The following is a 25,314-nucleotide window of genomic DNA, read 5'->3' as shown; positions in this document are numbered from 1 at the left end:
GTTCAAAAAGTATCAGAGGAAGGTAAAACAATGTCTTGTGCAAACTCGAGCCCGAGGTGAAAAGAAGTAACCTCTCTTATTCATGTATTGGGCAAATTTCGAGGACGAAATTTATTTTAAGGGGGGTAGAGTGTGAGCCCCCGAAAATTTTGTTTAATTTTTAGAATGTAATTTTTCGCCAATAAGATTTTTCCGCAAGGTAATTTAAGTGAAGGAATTTATTTTGGAAATTATTTTGGTATCGAGACCACCTATTGGGCCTTATGATTTAGGTTTGGGCCGAGATTTCTTTCATTTGGGCCTAGAAGGTTACTAAAGTTCATTGAAGCAAAGATCGTCGAAGCAAATTTGAAAAGAAGACTTGTAGTGACGATTTTAATTTTTAGTTCTAACGAAATCGAGTTTTAGGTTTAGGACGACGTCGAGAAATTACTAAGGACAAGGGAAAGGAAAGTTACGAGCCCAAAAACCCGAAGGAAATCAGCTAGGAGAGTTTCGTAATTCATCGCAAGGGCAAAATTGGTATTTCACGTACACAAGTATAAATAGGAAAAATGGGAAACCCTAAAACCAAAACTCTCCCTTTTTCTCCCTTGCAGCCGCGTCCTCCCTTCTCTCTCTCTCCCGACCTCTCGTCCCCTCTTTCTTCTTCTTCCCTCTGCAAGCGCCAGAAGCCACTATCTCCGGCCACCACCTTGCAAAATCGCCACCACCCATCAATGCAGCACGAAGATGCGACCCAAACCCAAGAGAAATTGAAGCCATGCATCGACCCCAACCTCTCTCTTTCGTTCTCCTTCTCTCTGACACCGCCGGAGACTCCAGCTCCGGCCACCATCTCACCACACCATCACCACTAATCGAACCAGCACCAAAATCTGACCAAAGCCCAACTGAGATCACCACCAAGCATCGTCGTTAATCTCCACAGACGACCACCACAGTCCCGCCGGGTTGGCCGGCCAGAGCTTCCATCTCCGACCATCATTTCAACACACCGCCGACACCAACGTGCCCAGACCAAACCGAGCATTGAAACCCCAAAGTTTCGCTGACGATCGACGCCGGAAGACTACCGCACGCATCGTCACCGGAGTATTGCCTCTGCATGTCTTCGTTTTCCGGCCTCCAGTTCAAACCGAGCGAAACCACCATCAAGAATCGAGTCAGCTGATAGGAGCATTTTAATGTGGTATTTTAATAGTTAATTCCTCACATTTTGCTTAGTTAATTCCTTAACGAATCGATTTTTAATTCAATTTTTATTTTTAGGTACATTGGAGTAGATGATGATGAAATAAGTGTTAGGTCCATAAAATGATGGAGAAAAATGGAAATGCACTAAAAAGGTCAACTTTACACATTTTCCTACTCCGGCTAGGAGAAACCAAGCCAAGCAAGGAAGAAGGAGCGACCACCTGACCAAATGAACTTCAAATGAGCTGAAACCTTCCAGATCCATTCTAGACATCCTAAGAAACATTTCTTATGAAGAGTGCAAGAGCCAAAAAGAAGTGGAAGGCCTTCAAACAGTCAGCCCAATTTTCTGCAGAAGCAAAACTGGAAAACTGGACCTGTAAGGAGTCCAGCAGAAATTCCGGCCCAAACACATGGAGATAAATTCTGAAAATTTTACAGAATGATCTACACTCATGATGGATCATTTCATATGAAGAAGTCACGGGCAAAATCTGAAGTCTTGGTGGAGAATTAATTGAAGGAAAAATGAGTAGAAAGTGACTCAAACCTAACAAATTCCATTAGTGTTTAAATATTCAAACCTAACAAATTCCATTAGTGTTTAAATATTCAAACCTAATAAATTCCATTAATGTTTAAATGCTCAAACCTAACATATCATCATTTGTTTAAATCCAAATAGTTTTGCTTGGTAGCCTATAAATAGAGGCTACAACAAAGAAGAAAGGACATTCCTTCATCCATTCCATCTTCTTTGTCTCTCCATTTCCTTTCCATTTTCCTTTCCATCCTCTAGTTTCAAGTTTAGTCATCTCCACGAGTTCAAGCAAGGCCAAAGAAGAAGAAGAGAAGCCGTGAGCACTTCCATCCATAGCCATCCTTGAAGCTTGCTTTCGAGTTTCAAGAATCCACAACGTGAATCATCCATCTCATCTTCATCCACGGTGTAATCCTATTCTCCTTTGTAACCTTTGCTTTGAATTTCGTTGGTTATGAACTAGTTGACATATATGTTTGAACAAAGTATTATTTCTGGAATTTTTATGATTAATTGAGAATTTTCAGATTCATATATTGTGATTCGAGAGTTGCTTATGTGGGTTTGTTTAATTAAATTTGCGTTATAGATAACTTTTGTATTTTAATCTTATGTGGTTGCAAACACTTAGGGTTTCGATATGAATGGTGCTAGGTTTAAGAACATGAAATCGACTTTTCGTTTTGTGTAAACTTGAATCAAAGTAGTAAAGGTTTTGTACAAAGATCGAATTTAATTAAAGAGAATTGCAATTAGGTGGACTTTTCCATACTAAGTTGTACACTTGAGTTGATAGCCTTTCTCTATGTGTAATGCGTTAAACATGACATGATTGACTAGCTTTCTAGGGTTTGATTGCATGTTTGATAGGATTAATCTAGGTGCTTTCGCTTAGGTTAATTAGCATTGAAAAGTAAAAAATGGGAATTCATTTGCTTTCGAATGTTTCACATGATCAACTCCTTTCTCATGACTTAGATGAACAATATTAGGGTTTGAATCAATTTTAATCATAAGTTTCGGTTTTGATCTTTGTTCCTTCATTCCATTCGTATTTTTATGTTTTTTCATTTTAATTGTTTTTGTTAACTTAGTTTCATTTTCGAAAAAACCAAAAACAAAATCCCCCCTTTTCGTGTAAAATGTTTATATTTTGTGAATACATTTGTGAATATTATACTTTGTTTTAATTTTAATTGTTTAATTGTTTGACAATGACAGGTGTACCCTCAATCCCCGGAATAGAACGATCCCTATTTGCTTATACTACTAACGATGTTTTCAGGGTTAAATTATGCGCTTGCTTTGAGCGTATCATCAGCGCCTTGTCAAACACCAAAACCCTAGGGCCCCGACCTCCGACTCAGACCAGAGCCGCCGTACGCGCTTCACGCGCCACTGCTGGCGTATGAGCCACCGCAGCTCCACCGCTCATGGATGCCGAATTTCCAGATAGTTTCGATTAGGTAATTATCTTACCCTCTCTTGGTTAAAACCCTGATTTTCGATGTGGATTGAGAAGCCCTAATCAACTGCTGTTTGATTTGAGAATTGAGGTTGAAGGAGTTCTGCATTTTTGGAGGACTTCGGGTATGTGGAGTTCGGGAATTTGGAGTTTTGGAGGAGGAGGAGGAGCTGCTGGGTTAATTTCAGTTGAAACTGGAGAAGGTAAGAACCATGTACAGGTTCTGTTTTGGGATACCGAAATGGTCAAGGTTTGGTTATTAATGATCTGGTATTGGTTAGGTGTTTACACGACTATGGGTGGTGGATTGCAGCATTTGGAATTAGCTTTCAGTTTGGAAAAGAAGAATTGGTAAGGGTCCGGGTTTTGAATCTGCTGTTTGGTGAAACTATTATGGTTGTAATCTGTTGTTTGATCGATGAATGAGTATGGTTAATGTGTGAAATTTTTAGTAGCAACTATGTGACTCGGTTAAGTCTTAGTATTGTGACTCACGATTGAAATTGTAGAAATGGGTAAAAAGTGTGAGTGTTGAGCATGATGTTGAATGCTTGGAAAATGGATTAAATAAAGGTAAATTTAAGATGACATTTTGGGTCAAAGGCTTAAACAGTTTGAAAATTGAGATTGGATCAATTTTACGACATAAGCTAAATGTTATGATTGATGTTAATATTGAGAAGTTGTTGACAAAGAAAGTGGTGGATTTCTTACGCTTAAGTTATTCTATTAAAGTTAGTGAAACAAAAACAATGAAAGTATTCTCGTAGTTATCATATCCCGGAATGAACTTAGTAAACAAAATCATTCGGGAATGGTAGTTGTGATTTATTTTCTTAAAGTAAAAGTGCTAAACAAAAGAAGGTGAAAGTGCCAAGTGTGATCACCATATCCTAAATGATTCAAATGCTATGTCATTTGGATTTGGATTATTTAGGAATGGATAATAGATTTTATCTACCAAAAGAAACTCTTTCAAGCATAAGCTCTAGATCGCTGTTTCGATCAAAAGATAATTCGTTGGACTATAAGGAAATTAAGTAAATGTTTTGGTTGCTCGGTTAGTTGAGTTATAGTGAAGTCAAGTTACTTATTGGTTAAATTTTATTATAAAGGACCCGAGCGTGTGCACTTGGATTTGGATAAAGGATCGAAAGTCGGGAACGAACCCGAATGTGGGCAAGCACTCCAATTCCAGGTAGGGTGAGCTGTCCCTTCCTTGTTAGAGGCTTTTCGTTATATGTGGAATGCTCTAGTATAATATTATGTTGCCTGCAAGTACGTTTTTGGTTGTTCATTAGTCGATGCCTCGTGATACATGTGTTTTCAGAACTGATAATTGCAAATTGTGAAAAACCGAGGCTAGACTTGCATGTTGAGATACTGTACCCTTGTATGTGTGTACTTGTGACCTGAAAGTGAATGGGACCTAGACGCGTAGATTCCTAGGGATCCCACGGTGTCGATAACCGTGAACCTCCGGAGGGGGCTGTGCTCCTATGTTTGTCAAGGAAAGGTAAATACAGACAGTGAACCAGTCATAGGAGACTCAGAGCCAGGAAATGGACACTTTCGCTACTTGTAGTCACAAAGACTACAGAGTAGTTGGCTGGTTCTCGTACTCAGGACGAACCAAGTCGGTCACTGATTTATTTTACTTTAGCCGGCAGGTAAGTATCTCGGAGCTCCAAGTGTGTGAAGCATACTGCACATGTTTTATGAAAGAAAACAAATGTTTGTGGTTGCCACTTTTCTTAAAGCATTTTTCGATAAACGTGCACAATATTATGTAGTAATATTTTCAAGTATATTATTTTTCAAACCTAGCATGGTTGGGTCGGCCCCTACTGGGCATGCGAGGACGAAAGCTCACCCCTACTATAGTGTGCAGGTTTCGAGCATGTGGTCGGGAAGCGTACAGGGGAGGCACATGGCACGGCTTGGCGCATTTCTCTTTAGTTTTATCAAAAGAAGGTTTTGGTCCTTAATCGGATTTTGTAGTAGCTTGTTTATTTACTTTTTATTTATTTCCTACTCGTTTACAAAAATTCCGGGAGACCCGTAACCCTGGGGCGCGTCTCCCATACTTGTCGTTACTTAGAGATGTGTTTTATTTTCCAAATTGGGCTCCGATCGCAAGCCCAAAACTCTTAGCCCATTTCGAATTCCGCTTTTGAAAATGTGTTGTTAGGTTGCTAGAATGATTTGTCCAAGAAAGTGTTTTGTAAACCAACAACCTAAACTCAAAAGGCCTTGCGGTTTCGGGTTGATGAGCTATCGAGATGCCATTCGTGACATGTCGATTCCTCATTGGCTCGGAGTCGCGGCGCTGTGGGACCCCCTCTCGAGTCACCACAATAGTAATCCCTGCATATAGTTTAGTTCAGGAGATTACGATGAAACCAATTAATTCAGAAAATAGTAATCCCTGCATATAACTTAGTTCAGGAGATTACATTAAAACAAACAAAAGAATTCATAGTAATCCCTGCATAAAGTTTAGTTCAGGGAATTACATTAAAACAATCAATTCAGAACAGTAATCCCTGCATAGAATTTAGTTCAGGAGATTACCAAGAAAACAAACAATACAATAATAGAAATAAATAGAAACATTTACTAAAAACATCCATTAATAACGCCAACCACCACACAGCTCATCACACCCACACAGGTCATCACACAGATCACCACACAGGTCACCACACAGGTCATCACACAGATCACCACACAGGTCAACAACTCACACTAGAGCCGATGATCACCCATCAATCTCAAACTAAAGTCGAAAATCGATGTTCACCCATCGACTTTGACTAAAGTAGATGATCACCCATCAACTCCAAATACTCTTTTAATACAATTACATCAATCACCCACATGATGAATTGTATACCGCTACACTCAACTCAAAATACCCTTCAACACAATAAACTCTACAGCACAATAAAATCAACACTTACATGATATATCGTATTCCCGTAAAGAGTAAATGCTCGAAATAATAATCCAATCAACTCTCAATCATTACTTCACCAATGTCACACCATCCAATATATATATTCCACGTAAATATATATATACGTAGTCATTCACGCAGGAATGACCACTAATACCAACTATAGTTTTATAAATTATACTTCTCAAAAATCATTTTATATCAAAACATTGTTTTAACCTACCCATGAACCGTTGTCGATCAAGTTCATATATTTTAAAACAAATAATTTATTTTGAAAATGATTTAACAACTAAACAAGTAATTCCGAGTAATAAATAAATCCGTTCGTAAATGAACCACGTGAGATTTACTCACCTCTAACTCCAGCTGCGTCTTCACATAAATACCAAGACAAGCACAAAATCATCCAAACTCCGCTCACGCAATTCCGTCAATCACCTAATCACATCAAGGTCACACTCAATACCACACAAAACACACAATTCACAAAACACAATTATACGACGATCCACAGTCGGATCCTCATCCGAGACCATCCAACGTCTTCGGAACACATCAATGATCACTATATCAAAACTACAAGTCGATCGGACAGCCGAATCCTCACGGATAGAAAACCGATCGAACCGAAAAACCCTAAAACTTGGAAAATTCATAACATGCTCATACGATTTCCAAAAATTACAAACTATATATTGAAATGCTCGTATCGACGAGTAGATCGCAATGAGGAGCAGAAACTGCCCTAGAGGTGACCGGAAGCCGCCGGAAACCACCACCACAGTGGCGGCACCGCCACCAAACCAAAGTCAAAATTTGACAAAACTTCCAACATCAAAGTTCTTCATCTCAACTCCAATTAAAACATTCATAACTAGCACAAAGTCAGAATCAAAGCCATTTGGCCGGAATTTACCTCGCAATTTCAGAAAACCAATGAACCCTAGATTCCCAATCTTCCAAATTCGACCTCCACACTTTGAATCGTTGCAAGCCGCTTGGAGGGAAGCATCTACGTCCTCTGGGCAAGAAAAGCCCTCAAAGAACTCGAGCTATAGTGGCCGGAGATGGGAGAACCAAGGCCGGCGATTTGAGGCGATCTGCAGCTCCACCGTGCAACTTCTCGGCCTTGTACCGCCGTGTACGGTGCTTCCCACGACGAATAACCACCACAGACGTGTAGAGGGGACTGAGGAGAGCAGGATTCCCTTTGAAATCGCACCGATTGGTGGCCGGAAGGTGAAGATATCGGCCGGCGAAGTGGGAGGGGCGAAACCGGGTCGGGAGAGAGGAGAGAGAAAACTTTCCCAAAATGGAAAGTCAGATTTTTCTGATATTTTTCCGAAAAAATCCCATATATACCAAAATGGAAAGTTTTTCCGACGGCCATAACTTCTTCATACGAACTCCGATTTCCGCGTTCCACATGTCCACGAACTCGTATCGACGCGCTCTACGACTTTCGTGAAGGAAGTTTTCGGAGAAACCCAACGTATAAAAAGTCAACCATTGCCACCCCCCTAAAACCATATTCTTCGACTAACAATTCGTCCGAAACACTTCCGCTCCATTCACGAGCCACGAAATGGTACAACCGAACACTTTACTAATTCCCGGAAACCATTAGAAATAAATAACGAATTTCCGGGGTCTTACACGTAGTCTTGATCTAAAGAAGGATCCATTTCGTCCAAAAGATGACGATGAAGAAGTGCTAGAGGCAGAAGTGCCCTACCTAAGTGCAATAGGCGCATTATTAACACACACAAGACCGGACATCTCATTCACTGTGAACTTGTTAGCTAGATATAGCTTTGCGCCAACACGACGCCATTAGACTGGTGTTAAAGATATCTTTCGATACCTAAGTGGTACGATTGATATGAGCTTATTCTATCCCTACAGACAGACGATGGATTCGGACCCATCAAGTGCCGGGGACGCCACACATGGTGTACTGCGTTCCCTCTCCCCACCCCAAAACGATATAAATGTTTTGGAAGGTTTTGCTGATGCTGGGTACCTCTCTGACCCACATAAAGGTCGCTCCCAAACTGGTTATGTATTCACCATGGGAAAGACCGAGATATCTTGGAGGTCTACAAAGCAGACCTTAGTCGCTACCTCTTCAAATCATGCAGAGATTATTGCTCTTCACGAAGCAGTTCGTGAATGTATATTGCTTCGATCCATAGTTACGCATGTTCGGAGCAATTGTGGTCTGAAGTCTACCACAGATGAGCCAACAAGCATTTATGAGGATAATGATGCTTGCATTGAACAAATGAAGCAAGGCTACATCAAAGGCGACATCACCAAGCACATATCGCCCAAATTCTTCTACAATCAGCAACAACAGAAGCTCCTCAAGATCAAAGTAAACCAGGTTCGATCTGAGGACAATGTGGCAGACTTGTTTACTAAGTCATTGCCCAAATCCACATTCGAGAGACATGTTGCAACTTACAAGAATTGGCTTGCGAAAATTATCTAAACTCCCATGAGCGTAGTCATCAGGGGGAGGCGCAAACACCAGGGGGAGATGTCTACATGTAAATCTCGAAGCGTGAAGGGTGTGTTGTGCTCTTTTTCCCCTTCGACCGAAGTTATTTTTGTCCCACTGAGTTTTTGTTACTCAGCAAGGTTTTTAGCGAGGCAATGAGAGAAGCACCGCGTTTGGGCGACACAATGGGGAGTGTTCAAGTAAATCCTTATTTGTGTGTCTGGCCCAAACCCTAGGTTACTTGACCTAGTGGTAATAGGGTTTAATTAGAAGGATCTAGATATTCCTTTTCAATGTATGATTACCTTTCCTTGTATGATTTGGATTTTATGCATTGTAATCCTCTATATAAAGAGGCCCCTATTATCAATGAGAATACACAGCAATTTTCTCTCAATTTCTGATTCCCTAAAACATCATTTAATTTATACAATAAAAAAGTAAAATATATTAAAGTTTCCTAATAAAATCATAATCTAATTTACTTCCATTTAAAAAAAAAAAAGTTTCTCTCAATTTCAATGTTCTCCATTTTAATCCATGTAAATATATTAGTAAATTTACAACTATGAGCAATGAAGAAGAGACTGATTTTTTTCGGTGTTTTAAATTTTTTATTTGCGGTGTTCACAAAAGGTATTGCAAAGATTTTGATGAAGTTAGCGGTGTTCACAAAGGGTATTGCAAAGATTTTGATGAAGTTTACACTAATGATTTTGTGAATTGAATAACAAATTAACTATGAGGAGACAACGAAAAGACAACAAAAAATAGTAATAAATTTAAATTTGGGTGAAGAAGAAATTAAATAGTCTTTATATTTAATTAATTACTTATGTATTTATTTTTTCTATAAAAAAATCGTAATATAATCTTTCATTAATTTATGAAATCGATTGAAAATGAGAAAACTATAGTTTAGTTGGGCTGGTTGCGGGTGAGTTAGCGGAAAGCCAGAGAGAGAGGCGGTGTGACCGAGGCAGAGGCAGAGGCAGAGAGCAGCGGCGGCGAGTGATGGCGGAGGTGTCGATGTGTAGGAGGAGTCCGGATGAAGAGAGGATTTTGATAAAAGACATTGCTTTGGCTGCCGAAGCCAAATCCAAAGAGGGCGATACCTTCTTCTTGATTACCCAAAGGTTAGGTTTCTCTATCTCTCTCATATTTATATTTATATTTATGTTTTGGATTGGCACATGTTAGGTTAGGTTACTCACTCATAGTAATCCATGTGGTTTTGGTTTTTATCAATACAGATGGTGGCAACATTGGATTGATTATGTGAACCAAGAACAACAGCCCGATGTCTCAGAGCATTGTGATTCAAGTAGCTTCAAGAGGCCTGCTGGTATTGATAATTCCGATTTGATATCCGACGACGCCATTGAGATACAGGATACTTTATTAGAAGGCCGTGACTATGTGTTGCTCCCGCAACAAGTTTGGAACCAGTTGCATACATGGTCTGTGTGTGTGTGACTTTGTGTTTACATCTCCTGCCTTTCTTTTCAAAACTAGAACCATCGGATGATGAGTTTATGCCATGTTCTAGGTATGGAGGTGGGCCAACATTACCCAGGAGAGTCATTAGTTCAGGTCCTTCTCACACAGAGATGGCTGTTGAAGTCTACCCTCTGCGTCTCCAATTGCTTGTGGTGCCAAAAGGCGGCCTCTCGACTATAAGAATAAGCAAGAAAGAAACAATTGGAGAGCTTCACAGAAGAGCTTGTGAAATCTTTGATCTTAGCCCGGAACAAGTACAAATAATTTCTTATGTTTCAGTCACTATATCTGGTTTAGTTCTTAATTTTATTCTTCGCTTCAGCAGCTCCTTTACTACTCCCAGTATTGGCTACTTAGGAATTTCTTCCCTGCAGGTATGCATTTGGGATTTCTATGGACGCAAGCAACATGCCCTCATGACCGACATTGATAAAACACTTGATGATGCGAATATACAAATGGACCAGGATGTGGGTAACATTATTTTCCAGTACTTGTTGTGTTTTTTCTTAACCTCTCTGTGAGATTCTGCTTCAGCATAGGATTTCATATTTTGCATATGATGGCACATTTTGCTAGAGCAGACACTGACCACAGTTGTTATCTGGTTCACAAATGTGTTATGCGCTCTTAAAGTTTGAATCAATGTTTGCTTTTAACAAGGTCAAATTGTTATAATGCTTTCTTAGTTAATACAAGTGTTTCGGCTTGTAAGAGCATTTGTTTTGCATTGGATACGATTTACGACATCTGAAGTTCCTATGTTCGCAAATGTATCATGGGATCTTAAAGTTTGAATTTAAGTTTGTTTTATACAGGGTCAAGTGTAGTTACATTACTTCAGCTATCACCAGAAATAGAACTGTTTAGTTATTGTCTTTTGCATGTCTGCTTGTAAAAGTTTTGTATTGCAGTAAATACTATGTTTTAAGAGTTTTTATCTGGATGGGTCTTATGTATGATATAGTTTATAGATCGCTTTCTCTCTGAGATGGGTCTCATGTATTATATGGTGGATCTATTTTTAGTCCTCGTAAGCATCTTCTTTTTGTACTTCATATGCAAATTCATAGTCCTTCGGAATAAATGAACAAAAACAACTCTATGGAATGGAGGTAGTTATATATCTGTTCTTTACATATATATATATATATATATAATTATTCAATTTTCTTTTCCTTGTGCTATAACCCTTGGGAAGTGTAGTTTAAAAAAAAAATCAAATAATAGTACTTATACAGTAATATGTACATTAAATAAGCATGCAGTAAACTCACAATTGTCGCAACTGACAGCCAAGTCTCTTCCCCATTCCACATTAAGCCTATAAACATTTTATGCATGTAGTGCCCTTCATTACCGTTCTAAAGACAGGTGTGATTTCTTTGAAATTCCTCATAATGTTGTACGCATTTCTTTGAACAATCACCATAAGGACAAGATAGTATCATCCTTTTTCATGGGGACTTGTTAGTTAATTCAGCGTTGATGCACAAAATATCATTATTTATATGTTCTGGTAAATGAATTTCTTTTGGTCAACAAAAACAGATTCTGGTGGAGGTCCTTAGTCCTGACAATGGTACGAGACCGAGTGGATACACAAGTTCTGTTCGTTACGATGGATCTTTAGAAAAGGAAGCTGCCTCAGTTCTTGTAGAGCCTTCTAAGTCAAGCTTGTCGATTGCTGGAGGTTTATCTGCAAGCAAGGGTGCATCAAGAAGCTATAACACAGAGCTTGCACAAAGTCAAAGCCTGACTTCAGTTAGAGAATTGGATACTACTTATGGGACAATCGGTGTTAGTACAAGAGGTTCGTCTGGTGGTTTGACTGGGTTGCAGAACCTAGGGAATACTTGTTTTATGAACAGTGCTATACAATGCCTTGTTCATACACCAGAGTTCGCCAGATATTTTCGGGAAGATTATCATCAAGAGATAAACTGGGAAAACACTCTGGGTATGCGCGTAAGTTTCTAATACTCTATTTAATTTGAAATGGTTACTTTTTGTCTAATCTTAAAGCACAATCAGTTTAGTAGGTTTTATCACCCCCCCCCCCCCAAAAAAAAAAAAAAAAAAAAAAAACTGAAATGATTAGATCAGACTACTTAAATTACCTTTATTCTGTTGGACTTTCTTTATTGAGGAAAATTCAGTAAGCAGAAGAGTATGAGTGGCTATTGGATATATTTCCTGTTATTCTCTAGTCAACTAGCTATAACATTATTTTTGTAAATTATGTGGTAGCTTGTCAACTGTTGTTTCTTTTATTCGTGTATTTTGTTCAAAACAAAAACTAGTTGACGTAGTCATCGGGAAATGGTTGTGGTGATTGATATTCAGCTTAACGTAATTTATCCCTATTCTCTATCCTGTCCTTAAATATGTGTAATGTTGGACAACCTAAGGGTAGTGTGTTTAAGGTCAAGGTGAAGTTCGCTGTTGCATTGGGAAGTGGTGTTGTGGTTACTTGTCATCTAAGGGCAATCTGGACAATTTATTGCTTCTTCTCTAACCAAGCACTCCAATTCGCGCAATCAGTATGTGGGGACGTACTCCTTTCAGATTGAGAATATGTGGATTGAGCATCCCCTCCAAAGAAAATTTTAGAACATGGTGGGTTGAAGTAAATTGTCATGGCTGGGAGTGTTTAGATTCATGAGAAAACTGAAGAGTTTAAAGGAAAAACTAAAAATTTGAGCAGAGAGACCTTCAGAGATGTTGGGAAGGAAAAGAAAGAGGTGGAGGCAAGAATAAACGAGCTGGATGGCAAAGAAAGGAGAGTAGATCTGTGCTTGATCAAAAGAAGGGAGAGGGAACAGTTAAGAGGGTGGTTGGAGGAGCGAGTCTTCAGAGGAGATATTTTGGAGGCAAAAAGCTAAACCAAAATGGGCCAAAGAAGGGGATAGCAATACAAGGTTCCTCCATAAGTCAGTTAATGGCAGGAGAGAAATTTTATTGAAAAAAATTAGAATTAAACAGTGGCATAGTTGTTGATGATGAAGCGTTGATAGAGGAAGAAATCATAATCGTTTCAAAACCTTTATTCAAGTAAAGAGGAAGTGAGTTTAGGGACAGAAGGCCTATTAGCTTGATAACAAGCTTGTACAAGATTAGTGCAAAAGGTGTTGGCGTGGAGATTAAGGGAGGTGTTAGGTGATAATATCTCTTATCCTCAGGGTGCTTTCATAATAGGGAGACAGATTTTAGACGCAGTTTTAGTGGCAAATGAGGTAGTTGATGAGATAAGAAAAAAGGCCAAAATCCTTTGGGGCTGCGGGCTGTTAGCTGTAGTTTGGGTGGTTTGGATGGAAAGAAATAAAAGGATTTTTGAAGCATATGGTGGAGCAGAGATGGAAGATCAGTGGGAGAGAGTAAAGTTCTGGGCATCTATATCTGGGGAATTTAAAGATTGTACACTTTCCTCTATTATCTTAAATTGTCAAGCATTGTGGTCTAGGTTTCATAGTCTGTGCTGTTTTAAAGTCAGTTGAGCTGCTAATCTAATGCTCTACCTGTCTTCCTTAGTATTTCCTGTGGAATTCTTGTTCGCTCCTTTGTATTATGCTGTTTTGTTTCTTTAATAAAAAGCTATTTCCTTTCAAAAAAAAAAAAAAAAGTAAAGAAAGAAAAAATTCCTTCTGGTTACTTGTCCTCCAGTCAAACACCTTCCTTAAAGAAGCAATCCAATTCACTAATTTTCAGATATTCGTAGTGCCCCTTATATAGAGCTACAGAAGATACCATCAACAGACCAGCATTAAAAAACTGAGGCTAATGACTCTAGGAATCCTAAAAGTCTAAATATTAATGACTGACAGACTATGTCTTGGTGAAACTAAATCATTACCCAATACAAAGAATATGCATCCTAATGAAACAACTAGCAACAGAAGACTCCAGCAGATCAAAATGATTACTCGTCTAGTTTTTATTGCTCTATCATTTCATCCAACGATGACACATTCATAAGTCTGCCTCTGATCTCCATTATGTTTTCAAAGAGTACTTTGACCATCACTTGACTTGTGGGGTTTGCTGTAGTTATATTGTTGAAATTAGTCTGCTGATGCTTGCAACCAAGCAATTATTACGATGTATTTAGTTGGTATTAATTTTTCTGTCTACGCAAAATTGTATTGATGTTTTCTTCTTCGCATCAGAATTTTACTGACGTGAATTCGTCATACTGTAGGGTGAGCTAGCTCTAGCATTCGGCGAATTACTGCGGAAGCTTTGGGCACCCGGACGAACACCAGTTGCTCCTCGACCTTTTAAAACAAAACTTGCTCGTTTTGCCCCCCAATTCAGTGGTTACAATCAACATGATTCTCAGGTTTGGTACTTTGACATTTTATTTTCACCAACATATGCATGAAATATTCATTAACCAGATGCTATTTGTTTCAGGAACTTTTGGCTTTTTTGCTAGATGGTCTTCATGAAGATCTGAATCGTGTGAAACAGAAACCTTATATAAAATCTAAAGATGCTGATGGTCGGCCTGATGAAGAAGTTGCTGATGAATATTGGGCAAACCACATTGCTCGTAATGATTCCATAATCGTCGATGTATGCCAAGTGAGTATTTTTGAAAACATTGGATGTCAATAAATTACTGGTTTAGCAACTGTTTTACTTTCATGCATACACATGTCAGTGCTGCTACAACTTGGTTATTGCTGTGTTATTCTAGTTATTTAAAACTGAAGGTGACTGTTCATTATTCTCTTTTTGCGGTTATGTTTTACTTGATATGGTCTGCAAGACATCTTTAAATGATGGTGTCACTGTTTAACATTATGTGGTATAATTGTAAAGCGAGAGCTATGCCTTTGAGTATGCTGAGTTCTTTTCCGGTTGAACTATTAATCTGGGTGTGCTTATAGGGTAGTTCACATTACCAGTTGAATTGATGCACTAATCTTTTGAATTCTACTTCTTATGATAGCCAAGTTGCTTCTGACTGCCAACAACACTAAAAAACCACTTTTGGGGTTTACCGAAATGCCTCCAAGCTAGTAGGTTAGCAATTTTTGCTTCTAGCTGAGATCTGAAAGGGGATTAAGGGTTTCAGTCATTGTTGTTTTAGATCCCAGAGGTATAGCCTCCAAGAAAAGAGTGCAAGAAGCACACTTTTTGGACCAAAGTGCACCGTTTCCTGAGAAAAACTAATGCCTTGAGAGACACACTTTTTCAAGGGATGCCTCAGGCGTTTCTGTACTCCTTGCTCTCATAAGTGCCTCTCGTTAATGCCCCTCATAAGTGCACCATTTCCTGAGAAAAACTAACGCCTTGAGAGACACACTTTTTCAAGGGATGCCTCAGGCGTTTCTGTACTCCTTGCTCTCATAAGTGCCCCTCATTAATGTGTTCTAAAATCTTGTCCTTGATCTGTTTAGAATTTTCATTTGAATGTGTCATGTGGTTTAGCTTGAGGATGGGTTACAGTAGGGTGGCTTAAGATGGAAACATAAATAGACAAAAAAGCCAGAGATATGGTATAAATTTCAGAATAGCTAGTAGTGGAGTGCACATATGATGGCTGGTGGTACCTTTCTTGACTTTGTAGTGGAGGATTAAATTACAGCAGAAAAGGGTAGTCTTCTGTTTGTAAGTTTTTCTTCGCGCTCTTTTTTGTTCATTTTTGCTGTTTTGTGCTGATTTTCTTTACATGTAACACTTAGCTTGGCTAATGTGGTGACGCTTCCACTAATGATATGCAATACTACGTTTTCTGCTTGAGATTCTCAGTTTGTTTCTATGAAGAACATCAAAGTCTATTTTGAAGAAACCACAAACGAGTCTAAGACAAGTTACGATTCATTTGGCTGAACTGGTGCCTGAGTTCAAATGTGGTGGATTATACATCTCTTTGTGACTTCTATGTATTTTTGTATCCTTCATTATGATCTGCTCCATGTGTGCTGTTTCAATGAATACTTTTTCTATTTGTCAATTTTTCTCATTAATGGAATATACAAATGATGTTTTTCGACTTCTCTTGGCATTTTCTTATGATCTTGTATTATGCGTATATAATTATGTATAAGTTTCCAGATGTATTTCCCTATATATTCAAATATTTTACTTATTTAGGTTTATTGCTTCGGATCATTATCTCCAAGGATTAGAGATATCGTTGAATGCTGATAGATTGTCATTATTTATCCTTGATATGGACATGCAGTTTTGATGCATTTTTCTGTATCTGGTTAACAGGGCCAATACAAATCAACTTTGGTTTGCCCCATTTGTAACAAAGTCTCTGTTACATTTGATCCCTTCATGTACCTATCATTGCCCCTGCAGCCCACCACAACTAGAACAATGACAGTAACAGTCTTTTCATGCAATGGAAGTGCGTTGCCATCTGCTTACACTGTTACAGTTCCAAAACAGGGACGTTGCCGGGACTTGATCCAGGCACTTAGCAATGCTAGCTCTGTGAAGCACAGTGAGAGGCTTTTGCTTGTTGAGGTTTGCTGCATACTGCATTTCAAGTCTTATGCTTTTGAACTTCTCAATGAATGCATGCTATCAGTTTAACTTGTTTAAGCTGTGATTGACAGATACAAAACCACATGATTCAGCGATTTCTGGAAGACCCATTAATATTATTATCTACCATCAAAGATGATGATCATCTTGCTGCTTACAAGGTTCAAAAGTCAGCAAAGAACACAAAATATCTTCAGTTGATACACCGTCGTAAGGACCAGTATGTATATACTTTGGTTTTGTCCTTGTAGTACTCTTTGTGCTTGCTTAAAACCATCTACACAGAAAGCTTACTGGGAATAAGTTTGTTTTCTGCACATCCCAAAGTAATCTACCTGGAGTGACTATTTCTACTCTTAACCAATTATTCCTTACCTAGGTTAAGCATCCAGAATAAAGGCTGGTTGCTTAATTAATAATATTGGTGGAAAAGTTCATTTGTTTTCTGCCCCTTAAACTTTGTGTTATCAGGCATATTGATAATTTTCTGCGCTCCAACTAACTTTCAATTGTCTCCAGAGGAACTAGTGATGGCCATATCACATCAGGATGGCTACCTTATGGAACACCTCTTCTGTCGGCTATCTCATGTGATGATGAAATCACAAGAGGCAACATACAGAACATGGTTCATACAATGCTTTCTCCAATGCTAAGAACTGAGAGTTTGGATCATACTGATATATCTGGTGCAAGATCTGCAATAGCGGCATCAAACCCCTCTGGAAACTTGCGTGGTGAAGCATGTACTGATTCCGCTATATCCAATTCAATGAATAATGATATCACCAGTTCTAAGCCAGTGAAATCACTAAAGTTGTCTCTTCAGTTGGTGGATGAAAGTAACGCATGCATTGATCTCTCAGTGGGGGAAGAGAAAGCTATCACATTGCCTTCGGCATCAACATCAATACTAGTATATGCTGATTGGTCACAGAAGCTTTTAGATAAATATCATACCCATTATCTGGAAAACTTGCCAGAAGTTTTTAAGTATGGACCTGTAACAAAGAAAGCCCGCACTGAACCTCTCTCCTTGTACACTTGCCTTGAAGCATTTCTACGTGAAGAACCACTGGTGCCTGAAGATATGTGGTAAGTCTCTAGTGGGTTGTTATTTGTGGTGATTTAACATAATGGGTCAATAATAGTTTAAGATAGAATTATTTTTTGCAGTGTCAATCCTGTATGAACTATACACACAACACGCAATCACGCCCACACTCATACGCATACCCACAGTCCCACACATACACATATCCATATGCATATGCATATCTGGTTAATACGAAATCAGTGCCAAATAAAGGTCCCTGAATTGAATTTCTGTGACAATTCCACCTCTTACTATTGCTTTACTGGACTACAGAAGATTATGCGAACTGGCGGACAATCTTAAGGGCAAAATCTGCATGCTTGCAATTTGCCTTTCAAGTTTGTACTGTTACTTTACAGATGAATAAGTTTGTTAGTCCACAGATTCCATCTCAGCTTATTCATCAGGAATCAATATTTCCTTCTTTGTGAAGCACCTCTCAGTGAGGCATTTGAAATGATTGTGAAATATCAGTTGCTCGTTCAACACTTGTTATACTAGTGCTAAATTATGCGTATTCTGTGAAACTCTGATTTATCTCTTTCTAAAAGAGTTCATTTGTTATATAATCACTAGATAATTCTATTAATATATCTGGTGAAGGTACTGTCCCCAGTGCAAGGAGCGGCGACAAGCAAGTAAAAAGCTAGATCTTTGGAGGCTTCCCGAAGTGTTAGTCATCCATCTAAAGAGGTTCTCGTACAGCAGGTCAATGAAGCATAAACTGGAAACATTTGTCAACTTTCCCATTCATGACTTTGATCTAACCAATTACATTGCTCACAAAAGCAACTCTGGACATCAGCTTTACGAACTCTATGCTTTGACCAATCATTATGGTAGCATGGGTAGTGGGCATTACACTGCACATATCAAGGTGAGCAGGAAATAATTTTGTTCAAATATCAGCCACAGTTGGTTCATGTTCATAGAATAATATTCAGAGATCTAATTTATTGTTGTACAGCTTCTTGATGAGAACAGATGGTATAGTTTTGATGACAGTCATATATCACCCATAAATGAAGAAGATGTGAAGTCAGCTGCAGCATATGTACTGTTTTATCGCCGGGTAAAGAGTGAAGATTCCTTTGTTAGCAATGGAGTCCTATCCTGTGGAGGTGACAACAAAGTTGCCTCAGACAAGTAGTACTGAACGAAGCAGTGATTTATTTGTAATTTTAAGTATTTTATTGTCTTGTTTACTAATCATTATGCGCCTGTTGGGCCTATCACTGCTAGGTTATCTAACTTGAGTGTTAATGTTAGTATCAAATGTTTAGGGTTTTAGTAATATCATAGAGATTTTTTTTAGTAAATATCATTATCTTCTTTAAATGGCGGTGTGTTTTTCGACTAGATCTTTAAATGGCGGAGTTTGTAATCGTGCTTTGGTAGTACTTTACGTGAGTATGCTTAGTACCAAACTAGTAGCTGTTCACTTTTATTACTTGTTTTTTATTCTAAATAATGACACTGCAACCACCAAACTCCCAACAGAAGCCCCTGAAGTGAGCAGCGCCTCTCCCTCCTTTTGAGTCCTTTCTCTTCTTTCTTCTCTTTATTTTTGATATTAGATTGGAGGTTGCCTTTTTTTTTTTCTTTCTTTCTTTCAGAAGGGGCAATCAGCCTAGAAAGAAAACTAGCCAGCATTGCTGGCACTAAAACTTCTAGCTCTAGGAGCTCCAACAATATCATCTAGGAGAGCTTCAGTGACTAAAGCAGGAGGATCATGGAGGGTGCAGACCCCTTTAGCAAGAAGAGTGTTGTTCTTAGCTAAGAGATCAGCAACTGAATTGCGCTCTCGATGGATATGCTTGATCTGAATTGAGACAAACTCATTCATTAGCTTCCTACAGTTCATGACTAGGGTCCCCAGAGGATGTAAATCAACATTGTCATTTTGAATGTGGCTGATCAAGATTGCAGAGTCCGATTCGACTTCTAGCTTGGAAATTTTTAAGCTCAACGCAAGATGGAGACCATGGAACAAACCCCAAGCTTCAGCTAGGAGAACTTCACCAACACCAATATTAATCATAAAACCACCACACCAGCATCCAGTATTGTCCCTTATAACACCACCTGCTCCAATAGAACCATTGGTGGTTCTTGATCCATCAACATTGAGCTTATGAACTCCAATCGCAGGCTTGATCCAAGAAAGCAACTCAACATAGCTTCTTTTCTTCAAACTAGCCTTATCACTGGCCCTAGTCCACTCATCCGCATAGTTAAACACTACATCAGCAAGATTGTGAGGATAGCAGAAGTTGGGATCAAATACGCATTTACATCTCCATTTCCATAAGAACCAACAACAAAAGATAAAGAAGGTGTTCCAGTTCAGCTTCCTCATATAATAGCCTTTCTGTAGAAGATTGGCCAAAATCCAATCCTTCCAACATAAATTGAATGTAGTCAACATATTGGGAGGGATATTAAAACATTGCCACACCTGTTTCGCTTTAGGGCAGTCCCGAAATATGTGTAACATAGATTCATGAGTGTTAGTACAGAACTGGCAAGAAGAGTTAGTTGCAATCCTTCTGATCACCCTCTGCTCATTAGTCAGGAGTTTGCCTGAGACAAAGGACCAAAGGAAAATTTTGAGCTTAGGAGGGATCGGAAGAGACCAGTTTCTCAACCATCCATAGCTTTGATATCCTTGATCATCACACAAGAGCTTGTAAGCAGATTTAACAGAGAAAATGCCAGAAGAGGTACTTCCCCAAATTAGCTTATCAGGCAAGTCACTAATAGCTAGAGGGATAGCAGTGATTTTATCCACAATGTCAACAGGGAGATTAGCATGTAACATAGGCAGGTTCCAATCATTATTAATCCAGAAATCCTGCACAAGAGAATTAATATCAATGGTATCATGATTCAGAGCATAATTTTCAAGGATACCACAGGAAGTCCATCTGTCAACCCAAAACTTGGTACTAGCACCATTTCCAATTCTCCACATCAGACCTTTCCTTAACAGATTGGCACCATACACAACACCAGTCCAAGTACTAGAACAATTGGGAGGTTTCCTATAGTTCTCATGGAGCAAGGAATCAGAGTGAAGATATTTTTCCTTATAAATTTTGTTCCACAATCCCTGCTCATTCTGAGTCACTCTCCAACTAGCCTTTGCAAGCATTGCTTTGTTCATATCAGTTGTCTTTTTAATCCCCAGACCACCATTACATTTAGGTCTACAAACAAGATCCCAGCTAGAAAGATGGACCTTCCTCTTCTGTTCAGTATCACCCCATAAGAAATCCCTGTTTAATTTGTCAAGCTTGTCACATAATTTCATAGGAAGCTTTGCAGTCTGCATAGCATAAATGGGAATAGAAGAATTTACAGATTGAATGAGGGTCAGACGTCCAGCCATGTTTAAAACCTTTCCTTTCCAACTAGCCAGTCTAGATTGGGCTTTATCAACAAGGCCAGCATAGGTATTTTTTGTGACTCTAAAGTGAATCAAAGGCATACCAAGATAGATACCCAAGTCATCAGTGAGAGTAGAGCCACAGATCATGTTGATTGCTTTCGTAGTGCCACTCTTGATGTTAGGAGAACAATAGACCAAGGACTTATCATTCACAGTTTGTCCGGAGAGACCACAAAAAATATCCATGCATTGCTTTAAGACCCTGGCCTGATTAGTACTAGCTACAGAGAATAAAATCAAGTCATCAGCAAAGAAAAGGTGAGAAACATAAGGGCCAGATTGGGAGGATTGAATTGGTTTCCAACGCTAAACCTCAACATTAGACCTGATTAAGTGGGAAAGTTTTTCCATGCAAAGCACAAACAGGTAAGGAGAGAGGGGATCACCCTGCCTAATACCTCTGCCACCCTTGAAAGATTCAGATAATTCACCATTAACTATAATTTGATAACTAGCAGTAGAGACACAGCTCATGATGAGTTTAACTAGTTTAACAAGAATATTAACTTCATACAAGACCTGTTCAATAAAAGACTAGCTAAGATTATCATAAGCCTTTGACAAATCTACCTTCCAAGCCATAAAGCCTTTAGCACCTTTAGAGTTCTTACATTTATGCAAAATTTCCTGAGCAATCATGATGTTATCAGAGATATGTCTACCCGGAACAAAGCTAACCTGATTTGGACTTATCCACTCACCAAGCAGGGGTCTGATTCTGCTAACAATGATCTTAGAGATTATCTTGTAGATAGTGCAACACAAACTAATAGGCCTAAACAGATGCATGTGTTGAGGGGCTTGAGTTTTTGGCACCAAAGTGATGAGAGTGTGAATAAGGCCCTCGGAAATTTTACCAGATTGAAAGGCATTAATAACAACATTGGTCTCAAAAGCACAAAGAGACCAGTGTTGTTGATAAAATAGAGTAGGGAATCCATCAGCTCCAGGGGCTTTTAGCTTTCCAATCCTGAACAAGGCATCATGCACATCATTATCAGAGACATGTCTATTCATTAACCGAAGATCATTTGCATCAACATCAGGAAATAACCAAGGAATAAGAAACCTCAAATCCTGCCCAGTTGCAGCAGAAAATAAATTTTTAAAGAAGCTAACAGCAGTCTGCTTCATAATGGTGGGGTTATCATAACAAATTCCATTAGCATCAAAGAGGCCATCAATCTTATTTCTCCTCCTCCTTATCATTGTGGTTAGGTGGAAAAACTTTGTATTTCTGTCTCCCTCACATAGCCATTTATCTCTAGATTTTTGCTTCCAAAAGAGAGCCTCAGCATCTCTAATTTGTTCATACTTGGCAATCAGTTCCTTCTCAAGATCCAAGAGAAAAGGGATATTTTGTCTTCCCAGGCTTTTTTGGATGCCACAAATTCTAGCCAGAAGGATCCTCTTCTGCTTGAAGATATTGCCAAAAATTTCTTTATTCCAGGTGTTTAGAGATCTAGCTAGAGTAGCAGTTTCAGAGAATAAATCCCCAGCGCAGCTATTCCAAGTTTCCTTGACCATATCCATATAGTTATCATGCTGCATCCACATCGCTTGAAATCTGAAGGGAGAGTTTCTCCTAATTAAACTCCTGCAATGATTGAGCTTGACTAAAATAGGGCAATGATCAGACTTCATTCTAGCCAAGTGCACAACACAAGCATCAGGAAAAAGGATCCTCCAATCACAATTACAAAAGCATCTATCAAGTCTTTCTTTAACTGTATAGTCAGCACCTTGATAACCCATGTCGATTAACCCATTCCTACCAACCAAATCCTGCAAGCCACCAAATCTAAAAAGTTGGGAGCCACCAATCTTATCAGAGTAAGACAACAATTCATTAAAGTCTCCCACAATCATTCCAGGGAGATTAACATGTTTATAGAGATTATCTAAATAACTCCATAGAGCACCTCTAGAAGTATTACAGGGGCTAGCATAAATACCAGTAAGCATCCAAGTTTGAGTACCACTCCAAGAGACTTTCACATAAATAGATTGAAAGGTGGTATCAATAATGTCTATAGTAACCTTATTTCTATTCCAGAAGAACCAAAGACCACCAGAGAAACCATTAGCTTCCCTAACTTTGAAATCAGGGAATCCAAGAGAAAGTAACAATTTCTTAGCCTTCTCAAATTGAATACGAGGTTCACAAACAAAAAGCAAGTCAACTTTATGCATCTTAACTAGATCCTGAATAGAGGATCTAAATTTCTCACTCCCAGCTCCACGAGAATTCCAAAATAGGATGTGATCCATTAGCACTTAGGGAGGAGAGGGTAGAAGCCCCATTTAATTATCAACCACACCTTCCCCAGCTGAGGAAGGCAGGTTATCATCATTAATCAAAAGTTATTAGCAGCAAAGGTCTCTTCAACAAAACAATCAGAGGCACAATTATTGGACTGTTGTTTCTCAGTACACATAGATATCTCCTCAGGAGGGCAATGACCAAAGATAGCAGAAATTCCATTACCAAACACATTAGTATCAGCATTTTCAAAAGAGAGCTTTTTGAAAATAAGAGACTGGTGTTTAGGATTAGAAGAAATAGTACCTTTGGGTTTCCTTTGATATTGCATAGCCTGCTTTGGAGCATTGCAAGTGTCAACATTGGACACATCTTTCATTGGGACTCTTTGCACAGTTTTAATGATTCCAGAGGTGGAGGCACTCGGACCTGAGTCACTGGTTACTGAACGTACTCCATCCATGGCAGAGCTAGACTTTGTGAAATTCTTCTTCTTATCCTGGAAACTAGTCCACAATTTTACGATTGGGGGGGGGGGGGGGGTGTTGAAGGCTTGGTAGTATTCTCAGCAATGGTCTCAGATTCATTAGTAGGCATAGCAGCCTCATCCTGCAATACAGCAAATCTAGATCCCTTGTTGGTATTTTTGTTTGGTCCTCCACCTTCATTGGTCTTCTTCTTATTTCTGTAATTCATTGATAGGAGCATTTTTATGCGATGTTTTAATAATTATTTCCTCATATGTTTCTTAGTTATTTCCTTTACTTAATCATTTTTAATTTAATTTCTATTTTCTAGGTACATTGGAATAAATGACAAGGAAATGAGCTTAAAGACACATGAAGGATGTGAGACATTGTAGATGACAAAGGCAAGGCACAAGAAATGAGCTGAAATGAAGAAATGGAGTATTCCTGGTCCGACTAGGAATACCAGTCAACGCAGGAATCCTGATGAGGCTAGGAAACCTGAAGGCATTGGGAGACCACATGGCTTGAAGATGACGTTGGAGATATTTTGGGAGATTAAATCTGATTTTTGCCATGGGAAATGATGGAGATAATGTGAAAATCAATGTGAAAATCAAGGAGATTACGTTGAGAAAATCAAGGGAGAGTTTCAAGGGATTGTGCAACAAGAAAAGGCTCGAAACAAGTCCAGATTCGTTTCTCAATTCCCTCAAGATATGTTGGCCGAAATTAAGGAATTAAAATCTGCAGTTTTAATGTGAAAATCAAGAGAAAATCAAGGGGAGGATGTTAAGGATAAAGCCATGGAGAGATTTAAGGGAGAAAAGGTTCAAAATGCGTCCGGATACATTGTCTAGGTTCATGCCTAGATATTTGGCCGGAAATTGTGAATAAAATCAGATTAAATCATGGAAAATTCGGCAACAATATATTAGGGATTTATTTTGGAGCTTTTTGATTGGTTGGATGACACAACAGAGCTGACGTGGCGCTATGATACGCTAAAAGCAAGCGTATAATTTAACCCTACAAATGTCATTATTAGTATATAGTAAATAGGGATCGTTCTATTCCGGGGATTGAGGGTACACCTGTCATTGTCAAACAAATAAACGATTAAAATTAAAACAAAGTATAATATTTACAAAGATATTTACAAGTATATACAAATTTATGAAATTAAGGGGGGTGTTTTGGTTTAGGATTTCGAAAATTAAAAGAAACAAAATAAAGAAAATGTATAAACACAAATACAAGAATTGAACATATGAAACAAAGATCAAAACCAAATTCATAATCAAATTCGACTCAACCCTATTATTGTTCATCTTAAGTCATGAGAAAGAGTCGATCATGTGAAAT

General features: G+C 38.7%; 2 protein-coding genes and 1 long non-coding RNA gene across 3 annotated transcripts; 2 read left to right on the top strand and 1 right to left on the bottom strand.

The window, feature by feature from the left end:
• The first annotated feature begins 3,062 nt into the window (after window positions 1–3,062).
• On the top strand, window positions 3,063–3,684 carry LOC133722453 (uncharacterized). Its single transcript, XR_009852746.1, has 2 exons — window positions 3,063–3,406; window positions 3,485–3,684. It is a non-coding gene; the product is annotated as an uncharacterized LOC133722453 (long non-coding RNA).
• Window positions 3,685–9,566: 5,882 nt separating this feature from the next.
• Window positions 9,567–19,106, top strand: LOC133720923 (ubiquitin carboxyl-terminal hydrolase 5). Its single transcript, XM_062147414.1, has 12 exons — window positions 9,567–9,804; window positions 9,922–10,128; window positions 10,218–10,422; window positions 10,543–10,638; window positions 11,720–12,136; window positions 14,367–14,507; window positions 14,582–14,752; window positions 16,394–16,651; window positions 16,744–16,892; window positions 17,192–17,767; window positions 18,372–18,645; window positions 18,736–19,106. The coding sequence occupies exons 1-12, from the start codon at window positions 9,683–9,685 to the stop codon at window positions 18,916–18,918; spliced, it is 2,799 nt and encodes a 932-aa protein (XP_062003398.1). The 5' UTR covers window positions 9,567–9,682; the 3' UTR covers window positions 18,919–19,106.
• A 304-nt stretch (window positions 19,107–19,410) lies between these two features.
• On the bottom strand, window positions 19,411–23,490 carry LOC133723218 (uncharacterized). The gene is made up of 3 exons (XM_062150034.1): window positions 21,790–23,490; window positions 21,618–21,738; window positions 19,411–21,440 (listed from the first exon to the last, which is right to left on the bottom strand). The coding sequence occupies exons 1-3, from the start codon at window positions 23,488–23,490 to the stop codon at window positions 19,411–19,413; spliced, it is 3,852 nt and encodes a 1,283-aa protein (XP_062006018.1).
• Between the last annotated feature and the right edge of the window lie 1,824 nt (window positions 23,491–25,314).

Source organism: Rosa rugosa, chromosome 7 (assembly GCF_958449725.1).
Source record: "Rosa rugosa chromosome 7, drRosRugo1.1, whole genome shotgun sequence".
Taxonomy (NCBI): domain Eukaryota; kingdom Viridiplantae; phylum Streptophyta; class Magnoliopsida; order Rosales; family Rosaceae; genus Rosa; species Rosa rugosa.
The sequence above is the reverse complement of the archived record's forward strand: the minus strand, read 5'-3'. Positions and strand labels throughout refer to the sequence as shown.